Consider the following 12,474-nt stretch of genomic DNA (forward strand, 5'->3'; position numbering starts at 1 on the left):
GAATAAAGTAGAAGTAGATAAAGTGATGAAATAGATATCTAAATCTCTATAAGAATAAATAATAGATATTTATCTGATAAAAAACAGAGAAAAAGAAGAAAGAGTGAAAGTAGAAGCAGAAATAAAGAAGAACAGATAAATTATAAGAGAATTGAAGATAAAAATAGTAATAGATATATACAGAATAATATTCAAAATAACTACAAAATATTAGCAGCTATTATAATATAAAGAAAAAAGTATATACTTACTGAAAGAACAGAAACTTCTCTTGAAACTTTATAAATAATTACAACAGAGACAGAGACAGTCAATAAGATAGTTATATACAGAAAATAGAATATAAAATTAAAATGAGTCTTTGTCACACACACAACTTATATAAGAAACAGATATATACTTATCTTAAGTATAAAAAAGCACTATATCATCATTTAAACTACTCTGTATATATATATTCTTTCTACAAATAATTAATTCAGAAGTCATATACTAATACAAAAAATAATAGTATTTATTTAATAAGCTGAAAGTGTATGAAGATAAGAAAACAATATAAAAACTGATATAAACAAATATAATACAGAGATCTTCATCTGTTATAATCTCAATAATATGAAGACTCTGAACAATTTCATCTACAATAAATCAAAATAAAATTTATAAATAAAAAGAAGAGTATTGTATACACTCAGTACAATCTATTCAAACAATAGTATTTTCTCTGAGATATATAAAATTACTAAATATTTTATATTTGTTTTAAGAAAAAAATACAATCAATAAATAGCTAGTAAAACAGATTGTATTATATAAAATTTATATATAAAAACACATTTTTTCAGAAGCAGTGAATGCAGAAGAGAAGTATAAAAGATAAAAAGAGAAGCTACTGAAGATATACAATATCTTTAAGAGAATGAATAAAAACAAGAAATTAGTATGAAAGAAGAGAAGAGAATTGATATAAATAGAAGAGATAGAATTGAAGACAGTAGAGAAAGTACAGACAATAGAGAAGATAAAGACAGTAGAGAAGACAGAAATAGTAGAAAAAACAGAGATATAAATAGAGACAGAGAAGACAGCAATAGAAGATAATATAAAAGTATTCACTATTACATTATCATTACAAATGCTATCATCACTGCTCATATCTACATCAGTGATCTCATCAACTGCTTTGCTCACATTTTCATCATTAATTAAAATATTCATATTATTATCATCACATTCAACCTTTATAATATTATCAAATGCAATCTTCTTAATAGAAGTAAGATTATATAAGAAGAGATTATCAGAAGAAAAGCTTAAATAATTATAAGTCAGATATATACTCTAATAATAAGAAATAGAAGCTAGCAATGATTAGCAACTGTAAGAGTCATCAATTTGCAGTCAAATTAGCTTTCAACAAGATTTAATCAATAAAAACTTATTAGTAGATCAGTCAACACAACTAGAACAGTATAAATCACAATAATCAGATGTTATATTATAGAACAGAGAAGACTAGATAATTTGATAGAATAGAATAGATGTATAGAACAATCAAAAATAAAATAGAGAAGATCAAATAAAGAAATGTAAGTAAACAAATAGAATGAGATAGTTGCAAATATAATGTGATTAGTAATAAGACAGTGTTATTGTGATAGAAATTCTTATGTGTATGAAGTGAGAGTATCTTATCATTTTGAATTAGACAATATATGATCACAACAAGAATTTAGTGAATGTATGCTATGAATATTTCAGAGATAGTGCACTGTGAAGATAGACACAGACAGCAGAACACTGTTATAAGAGTGTAGACAGATTTGATAGAGAAGAATGTAGTAATTTCAGCTTATTATTCTTTTGAAGTATATATCACTCTCTATTATCAAGAATGGTGTATGCTACTGCACTAGTTATTTCATATAAGAAGAGCTGCAAAGCTTAGAAGCTTTGGAAAGCTTAAGCAACCTTTGAATCACAATATTACAGAAAAGTTATCTCTTTTATATAATTAAAAAAAATAGTTTATTATACAGAATATATATGAGTTATTCAGAGACCTTGACTGAACATTATAGAAACATATATTCAAACACAGGCAAATTCATCTTCATATAACCACTAGTTATTATAAACTCATTATTATTAATATTGTACTAGTAGACAACTGATATACTATTGATAAAATACTGGTAACTATATTTATATAGTATTAGACCACTAGAGCAAAAGAGCTCAATCATCTTCAGAGCGGTGGTATAGAGGGTATGAATCACTCAATTCAATCCCCTCAATATATAGTTATAAAATTTTAATATACTAGTCACAAATTAGTCATAGACTAGTTAATAATTCTAGACTTCACTCTGTCTAATAATGATTATATAAAATTGAGTGATAACTAAGTAGTAATCTAGTGTTGATGGAGAAGGCAGCAGCAGGGCTTGAGCAGGGCTAGTTGATAAGAACTTGTAAGAGATCAAGCCGGAAAGTGTGGGATGGTTAATCTTCTCATTGTGCGATCGCTAGCTAACTATATAGGGGTAATCACGTGCGGTGGAGGGCCATCTGGGCAACTAGTGCCCAACAGAAAGGACCTTTGACTAGTAAGCATTTATATAGGGTCAGGTGACCTACACTAGCGTAAGGTCAGCGGAGTAACCGGTGGGGCTCAGCCGACGTGTAGTCTCGCATTTGCCCACCCCCCTGTCTTTAGTATGTATACAGCTTCAAATTACGAGATTGTGCGGCAATGAGAGATTTCTTATGAACTCTTCATTCAAACTACTTTGAAATACTAGTTAGTTATTTTGGATGTAAAGCTATGTACGCAGTTTACACTATGAATTTTGAAAAGGTAGTCATCCTAGCGGCGGTGTAATTAGCCGTGTAACTATCAATCCTTATATTTTCGCTTGGCAGCAGGGTGCTCGCTGGCCAGATATTCGAGCTTGCGGTTTGGCTCTGCCGCGCTGCCAGCATATCAAGTCAAGCAATAACTAGTTAAGTATCGGTGACTAACTACAGCGTAGTGATCGAAACTGTAAGAGAGGTTGAACCTGGACCTGGTTGGTTGTTATTATCGATCTAGTCGGTAGGTGGGGTGCGGAACCTCCAACAGAAACAAGCATGCAACTCAACTGCTGACACGACCCAGGCTATAAGAATTGCTTCGACATTGCAATTCGCCAGCTGGCGCGTTTCTCGTGGAAGACTCCAAGCACAGCATCCGCCGACATCTAACGACGTATTTTCCCGCTATGAGATATTTTCTCTCCAGACGTGACGAGACCGACCTCTGAGAAGCTTAGAACTTTTTCAACGTCAACTAAGGATCAGGTTACACGTCGGCTGACCCCTCGGGTGACTCACCTGAACTACGCTAGTGTAGGTCACCTGACCCTATAGAAAAGCTGACTAGTCAAAGGGTCAGTTGAGCTCCGTAGAAACTTAACCTCTTACAACATCTTACAAAACAACTGCCCGCCCCCCCCCACGCCCACCACTTCCACCACCCTTTCCCCAACAATCAGTGACTAGTAGAATACCAATAATTCAACTACACAAAATAATAAGAATTGCTGCAATGACCAGCATGTTAGAAAAGTATGTAAGTATTTGACTAGTCACTAACTGGTTCTTCACTGGTATACTAAATAATATGCAGTGTCAGTACCAACAATACTTGAAGATTGGAAAGGGAGAGCTTGTGCTTTCAGATTTTGATGTAACAGTGAGTTCCTCTAGCAGCTTGATTTGCAGTTACTAGTAACTGACTGGTATTTGATTAGAAGCAAATCAAGTTGTTTGTTGGAGAAGCCTTCTGTTGTTTTCTGAGTTGTGTCAATTTAGTAAGTTTTGTTTGACTGGTTGAGAAATGGTGGGAACTGATGTTCAATCAGTCTCTGACTAGTCAGATCAAAATGACCACAAACAATCTTAGAAAGCATGTGAAGAAACATGCTGAGGCAAATGTTGCAGATGGAGGCTGGGGAGGTGGCATAGCATGTGATGATGTTGATAGAGCTCTTGGTATGAGTTGATTCCACTAGTATTTATGGAGTGCAGCACTAGTGGTTGATTAGTTGCTAACTAGTGGATAGCATTTTACAAAATGATTATTGCAAATTATGAGAATAATGCAGTGGGAATGACTAGTTCTGTATCAGTTATGCAATTGAAAGGACTGAGTGGTGAGTCAATTGCTGAAACAGAGGCAGAGCTGGCTGTGGAGAAGATATCTTTGCCCATGAGAAAGGATGGCAAGTTTGTAAGTAGTTCCACATCAGTGCTGGATTGGTAGGCAACTGGTTACTAACTACTCATATTCAGCACAATATCACCTTGGTTAAAAAAATTGTGAAAGACTGAGGGCTTCCAATTCTGTGCAAGGCATGTGAGAAAACTGAGAATGGTAAGTAATACAACCAGTAGTTATGTAGTTAATTAATGGTAGACACCAGTGGCTGACTAGTATCAACAGCCTGTTGTAAAGATTTTGAGAAGTGTTGTTACAAGGTGCTGTTTTCTTTGCCCTTGGAAGTAACTAGTGATGCACCAGTTGTTGTTGAGTCCTCAGAGGCAGAGGGGGAACTGTTGGAATCCTCTGAGGAGAAAGTGGAGAAGGATGGTGAGGAATCTGAGAAGAGAGAGGAGTATGAGGAAGCACCAGAGGGTGGGGAGGATGAAACAATCAGTTAAGAATCAGTGAATAACTACTTACAACTAGTCCATGACTAGTTTTTTTCATATTATGTTTTTTGCATTATTGACTAGTGCTTAGCACTAGTCATTTTCACAGTTCTTTTATCAAAGTGACTACTAGTCACTAACTAATACCCCACCAGTCATAGCACTGATGATTTTTGCTTTTCTTAAATTCCCTCCACTAAACCACTATCAGTCATTGCCTGATAGTCATCTAAAATTTTCAAGATCTGTTGTGTTTTTTCAATTATGAATATCAGTGTAGTACTAGTCATGATTGGTATTACACTAGTTGATATATAATTTCTTTTTTATTTAGTTTGCAACTACTAGTTCTTTACTACTAGTTACTAGTGAGAAGATAGTAATGTTTGTACAATTTGTACTATTTTATCAGTCAATGATCAGTCATATTTGATATTGAATTTCAGATCTAATATATATTTATCTGTTGCTCAGTATTTTCATTTATTGAAATTTATCTACAATTTTTACAATGTATTTTTTTACATACATATATATTCATTATATAGTATTTCAAATGACTCTTTTTGTTTTACTAATCCATGCAATATATCTTTATTGTTTTGAGTAAATGACTAGTTGAAAACTAATATTTGACTAGTGAGATAAAAAATCTTGTTCCATTTTTTGCAATTCCAACTGAGCATGTTGATTGTTTAGTTCCAACTGCTCAATCTCAGCTGCTTGATGTTGAAGATTCATTTCTTGATTTTTAAGAATCAATTTCTTCTCATGAATCTGTAATTCCTGGAGATTCATTGAAGCAGCTTGTCTGAGGGGTGATACAGATAGTCCTTGACTGGAACTACACTAGTCAGTTACTGATATCACATAAGTAAGACACTACTGATATTAAACATACTTGAGAGCTTGTGAATGATTTGACTGTGGCTCACTGCTTTGTAATGATATTACAGATGGTGTGTGTGAGTGCTGTTGATTTCTTGTTCCTCTTTTAGGAAATGATATATTAGCACTAGTGAAATACTAATTCTTAATTAGTTATTACACACCTTGCTGAGGTACTTCTATGCTGCGATTGAGATCGATTTCGAATATTGCCAGAAGATGAGGCTTGGTCTAGCAGAGAATTCTTCTCCAACACTTCCTCATCTTGAGTCTGTTTGTGTTGTTCTATTACTAGTCAATCACTAATAGAGAACTAATATATCAAAGTTATCTCACCTCTGGCAATGCTGTTGAAATATCTTTGGCTTAGTGCATTTGATTGATTGTTATGTGGAAGATCAAATTTGTTGTATATCTTGAGCTGATCAACATCTCTGGCATTCAATGTCCAGCCACTAGTTTCTGATTAGTATGTTACTGCTGAATGATTAGTGATATAACTTACTGAAGTACAGTTCCAAGTAAGAATGCATATTGCCCTCATATCAAAGATTTGTTATGAGTCTGTTCAACAGCATTTGTATGCTTTTGAATTTCTTGATAAATTTCAGTTGCCATGAAAGAGCAATGTTTATTAAGTCCAGCTGCAATAACAGACTGCATTTTGTGGTGTGCTCAGTTGGCAACATTGATTGACTCATTGTCTGAATGATATTATTAGTGAATGACTGATAACCAATCAGTGAATAATCAGTCATGATATCTACTCATCAATCATTAATCTGCATAGCTCCATGTAGTCACTATAGCTGGTGCAAGTTAAAAGACTTTGCATGCAATGATGAAGATCAGAACTAGTTGAACTAGTTTCAATTGTGTGATCAATTCCTTGGAAAAAGTGAATATAACAGAAGATAATAAGATTTCTCAACTGCCATTTCCATTCTTGCTGCTGTGGGTCAATTTCATTTACAGCAAGTTTCAGATCTAACTAGTCAGTTACTGATCAAGTATCACTTATTTATCAGTAACTAACTTACCAGTCATCTGCTTTGTATTCATATCCATCACAACAGTATAAAGTTCATTATCATGCAAATGATGAAAGATCATATTCTGCCCTGTTACATCTTTAACAAGTGTAAAAAGTCTAAGAAATAGATCTTTGTACATTGTAGTTGTTTCAGTATTGACAATGACATGCAGAAGGGTAAAGACTAGTAGTTCACTTGTTAGATATTAGTAATATACTAGTCAGAGATATGACTTACTTTTGTTTTGCTCTGATAACATTGTAGCAAGAACAATTTCATTTATATGTCAATTCTGAATCTGTTTGAATGACATATCAATTTCAAATGATTTTAGTGTGACAAGAACCTTGATTTGTTCTTTGAATGCACAGAAAATCATAAATTCACTGTTTGACTCATAAATGTGCTGAATATAAGGCTATTCACATTATCAAGACTGATCAGTCACTAGTGGATAACTGATGGACAACTGATGAATGACTGATACTTACATTGTTGTCTTGTTGATCTTGCTCATATTGATAGACAACACCTGCAAAATCTCTCTCTTCTGAACAGTGAAATAAATGCTCTTTATAAATAAGAGCTGCAATTTAATTCATATTCACTAAACTTGCATGAATCTGAGCAAAGATATTTGTATGATATCTTTGACAGAGTTCTTTGATCTGCAGGGACTTGAGAAAGAGAGCTACAAGTAAATGATATTAGTTGAATACTAGTATATGATTAGTGAGTAACAAGTAACATACTGAGAGTGAGATCTGAATCATTCATTTGATGAATCAGATGAGCAACATCATGTGTGATATTGCTTGGTATTTGTGATGGAAAAGGTGGTGGATGAGAATGTATTCCATGGAATCTTAATGCAATATAGGGTTTATTTTGCTGATCAATTGGAATAAGGATATCAAATGTAACATTGCATGATTGATGTACTAATATTCCTCACCTCTGAGCATGATCAATATCTAGAGTATATTAGTTAATGATCAATGAACTACTACTTATTGATTAGTGAGCAACTTACTGCAATGAGTTTGTTGAGTGCTTGTTGGAAATATGCCACTGCATAACTCAGCTTCAATTTGTAATTCTCTCTCAAAAAGCTGATTCAAATAGAAGACATTAATTCTAGAACTTGTTGATATTGCAAGAAAAAGGTGAGTTGAGTTGTGAGGTGTATAGTTCACACAGGCAATATATGGTTGGAAAACACCAGCAACATTCTATTATCATTATCAGTTATCAACTAGTGTTCCTCTGAGCAATGACTAGTTAGAGATCTACTCCTGAAATACTTACTGGTTGTGTAAAGATTTGCCATTCAGATTTGCATGTTGGCAGAGAATTTTCACTGCATGCATGGTGTGAATCAAATTGTTGTTTTATACCATAGTACATACTAGTATAATATTAGTGTTGTACTGAAAGAATACTAGTGACAAATCAGTTATAACAAACTCAATTGCTGTCTGAATTGATGGTCTGTCTGCCTCTGAAGTTAAAGTGACTTGACAAGCAGATAGTCTCTGCCATAAAGCCTCATCAACTTGGGTATGTTGAAAATTCATCAAATCTGGTTGTATATATTCACAGTGTTGAATATCAGAACATTTATATTGATGTCATATAACAGATGTTTGTAGATATGATGAATAGGTCTTTTTTGAAGGGGCAGTTTGTGACTTTCCATATTGAATCTATATTGACATGAATGTATTAGTATCTCACTAGCAATATACTGATCATCCACTAGTGATTCATATCAGTGACCATGGTTTTTTAGCATCCTCATCATCAAGCAACTGTATATCAATGATATATGTATATCCACCTTCTGAGGTTGCTGGATATTCAGAAATAAGACTAATATGCTCTATTTTCTGTGTAGGAAGTATGCTTGTACTCCAGTGATCTGTCAAAATAATGGGTTCATGGGTTGGCTTACTAGTCAGTAAGCAATCAAATAGTAGTAAAAGACTAGTTTCACATACTGTGCTTTCATCCAAAACTTCTGTGTGTTCCTCAAGTTGATGCTCTTGATCCAAATCATGATCTAATAGATCACTATCATCTGAGAAAGAATCAATATTCATTTTTGCTGTGTGTATTAACAGATGTATCAGAAGGTAAAAGTTCATTTTTGTTTTATCCTCAGCTGACTCTTTTTGTGCCAAGAATTGTTTTGGGTCAGGTGACCTTCACTAGCGTAGTTCAGGTGAGTCACCCGAGGGGTCAGCCGACGTGTAGTCTCACTAAGGATTGTTACGGAAAGGATAGCACAAGACGTATAAAATGGGTGGAGTTGTGGCGTATTTTGGTCTGCAGGCTAGGATCCCGTCCCGGCCGGGCTTAGACAAGGTACGCTGCATAAAAGCATCTCAAGACTCGGCAAAACTTATGCAGGATTAAAACAGGTCACCTTGCCTCTTTGCCTTACGAAATATCCATCATCCACACCATATCCGCCCTCGAAATTCCGGATAGTAGCTCAAAATACAACTTGAAGCTTATACAGAATGCCAACTGAACACGCTGTTTACAAGGATTGAATAAGATGGACAGCTCTATACAATGAGACCTGTGTTTATCATGGCAAACGAACACAACCTTGTCTGCAAGGACTCTTCATCCCTCTGCCGATGCAACTAAAGGTTCCATGTCAACAAACCTCGGTCCATCTCAGACAGCTAAGGACATGCTGGTAACATAATCCACCTACAAAATAATGAGATCTGGGGAGATGTCTGACAATAGTATGCAGCAGCGAATGCACTTTAATTTCGTCTGTCAGAAATTCTTTCGATTTGCCGGTCATTTCTCTTCAATTGCAAAGACCTTTCACAGATTATCCATAAACCCAATCCGCTGTGGCTCTCGAGCTGGTCTGCCGCCCATGGCAACTTGGCCAGATGGCAAAGTCGCTAGCAACTCAGCAAATTCAGATTTAGTGTGTCAGAAGTTGTCATCGAATGAACCAGACTGAGCATCCCAGTCTGTCGGCGGTCTTTCTCGTCTAGTCCTGGTTTCTTACTTCTCACGGGGGATTCGGAAGTACGACTCAGGCAATATGTTATTGGTTTCATGGTTTAATTGAAATATTTAGCACCAGATCTAATAAAGACAGTAAGTATCACTTGCATGTTCTAATCTTATGTTCTCAGGTTACCTGTACTCTCTAATTAGAGATATCAAATATAAAAAGGGGAGCATCGCCCTTTCAATTCTGATGTTGGAATTATTTGCATCATCATCATCATCATCATTATCCCGCCTCAACTAAATACAACAATCAAACCTTCTATAGATCATCTTTGATTTCTCAAGTTCGCTTTACCAGCACAATGAAGATCAACGCTGCCTCCCTATTCCTCACTCTGGTGGCTCTAACTGCCGCTTCTCCTCTGGCTGAGTCTAGCGATGATGCTACTATTGCTGCGTCATGCTCACGGGCTGGAAAAGTTGGCTGTAACAATCAAGGGTGTGTCATTATATATTCGCCCGTGATATGACAAATGGCTGATTATTACATTTTACATGAACAGGCGACCACGTATTCTGGTCTGTGTAGACCGTGGAAGCGGTCTGAGATGGGAAGTCCAGGCATATTGTCCCTCCGGGCAGTTTTGCTCGTGGAAGTCGAGAGAAAACTGGGCCTGGTGTGCGTGATGGCAATCATGATGATTGGTGAAGAAGAATATGTGATGGTTCCAGACTTGTTATACTTTGGAAAAACAAATGGGGCGATGTTTGTTGGAGTAGAAATTTCTCTTTTCTTCTTTTCTTCGTTGTGAATGTGGTAGATTATTCATTATTCAGCTCTGGCATTTCTACAGTTTTGTCTCACGTTTACACTTATTTTTATTCAGTCTTTTCTGGCTTAATCTGTAGCTAGCTACAACGGTATAAACGAAAGGAATTCAACATTCAAACAGAATAGCGTTCAATGCAATCTCCAGCTAGAGCTCAGATCTCCTTTTTAACAATAAGAGGATTCCCTTGGCTTGATATAACTGTGGAATTACTATCCATTCTAATACAAACCATATGAATATTACCACCTTAATATTCACAGGTAAAATGCTGAGCGGTAGAATAGTCAGCGTTGCGTGGAAATCAATCCTCTTTATTTGCACGCCCGGCTCTGCTGGCTCCATGATGAGTAGACCCAAGCTGGCCCCTGGAAAATGATATACCAAATCCAACCCTTCAAGAGGTGGAATGGGGCATACGAAGACATAGCACATGCGCTTCCTGAGAGAACGGGCTCTAGCTTTAACACCAACATAGTGGTTGTTGTTACATCTTTATTTTAAATATTTAATCGTATTCTAATTCTATTTAGGGTTGTTTCTATATCAATATCAATATATTACTTCTAAATACTCTAATTTGGAAAAACCCTATCAAAATTACAGACTCTATATAATATTTTTCTACTTCGTTACTTAAACGTACTTTGTAAGTGCGCCCACAGCGACTTTGAAGATGACTTTTCAAAGAATGCAATATTATTCATATTCTCTGATAAACTGTAGCTAATAATAAGTCATACTGCTTCAATATTAATATGTAAATATGCTGTGCCTCATATGAGCATTGAGAGGAGAGCTCTAGGGCTGGTGAATAGAAAATCTAGGGGTATGTCATGTTGAATGATTAAGGGTTGTGGAAGTGACCCGATACACCAACGTAATCGTGAAGGGCAATATCCCCATACATCATCCTAGTCATCCTCACCTTTTGCAAGTAAGATGTTTCGCGGGATTGCCTAGTAGCTAATTGAGTTTATGCAATGACGCTGACCAAACATAATGCCAACGTAATTATTTGGCATTTCTCCTTTTGGTCTAATCAAATGCTATCCCCTCGACCGTGGCAGATGTGTTTGAAAATGCCACATTTGCAGCAAGTTGGATGCTTGGTCCCTTCTCATATATGATACAGTTTATTTTCCTTGCTGTGTAATTGTCGACGAGATCTTTCACAAAGAAAATCCTCAGTTATTATGGTATAGTGGGCTCCGGAATCCCAAAGCATGTCAGCATCCCGGATAACTTCTTTGCAATTCTCATCTTTGATTGGCGAAAGGCTCACCTGCGCTTTCACCATCGGCAGAACTCTGTCCTGCAGAATCGCTTTTATAAATACTGCGTAGGGTCCATGATGAAAACCAGAAGACGAGAGACTCTTTTTGAGCTTGTTTCGTGTCTTCGAAGAGGAAGGCGACGGGGTCGGCAGAGTGGATGGATCATATTGGGTGCGAATGGGCAGACGGTACTTATCTGAACCTTGTTGGCTTGGGCCATTTAAAATTTGCGCATTCTCAAGGGGGATTCGTCGCAGAACTTCCTTCTAGTGTCGGGTTTTAGGGCGCGTAATCATCGCATCTTCGTCAACACCTAGGAAATGCAGCAGCCGATTTCTGAATTGCTTCATGCCACGAGATGAATTGAGTATCGGGAATAACGCGTCTCTCCGGGCACCGCTGGGTCACCGACGGGTCACCGACGCTCCCACTTGTTTCAATACTTCGCCAGCAGGAAACGAAATCAACGAAATCATCCTTAACAGGAAAAGCTGAGAAACAAATCGTAGTCAGGTTCAATTGGTGGGGAGAGAAGAGCAGAGACGCCACGAGCAACGCGGATTTTCATAAACATCAAGCATCTTTGGCTGCGCATAACAAATGCAAGTCTAGATTGGGCTAGTACTCTTAGGTCTGTTATCCTGGTGGATTGGGTTGGGTAGGAGAAGCATATTTGGCTACTTAGACGTCACCGGGTTACAGTTGAATGTGGTTTATTAAAAGTTGGATGTGGTTTAAAAAAAGTGGGTCTGAAAAATAAAC

General features: G+C 36.2%; 1 protein-coding gene across 1 annotated transcript; it reads right to left on the minus strand.

The window, feature by feature from the left end:
- Positions 1–10,589: 10,589 nt before the first annotated feature.
- HCBG_03943 (uncharacterized protein) lies at positions 10,590–12,383 on the minus strand (the record flags this gene model as incomplete). The annotated part of the gene is made up of 6 exons (XM_045430992.1): positions 10,590–10,656; positions 10,856–10,928; positions 11,082–11,155; positions 11,569–11,978; positions 12,121–12,203; positions 12,338–12,383. The coding sequence occupies 6 exons, from the start codon at positions 12,381–12,383 to the stop codon at positions 10,590–10,592; spliced, it is 753 nt and encodes a 250-aa protein (XP_045287545.1).
- Between the last annotated feature and the right edge of the window lie 91 nt (positions 12,384–12,474).

Source organism: Histoplasma capsulatum (assembly GCF_000150115.1).
Source record: "Histoplasma capsulatum G186AR genomic scaffold supercont2.5, whole genome shotgun sequence".
Classification (NCBI taxonomy): domain Eukaryota; kingdom Fungi; phylum Ascomycota; class Eurotiomycetes; order Onygenales; family Ajellomycetaceae; genus Histoplasma; species Histoplasma capsulatum.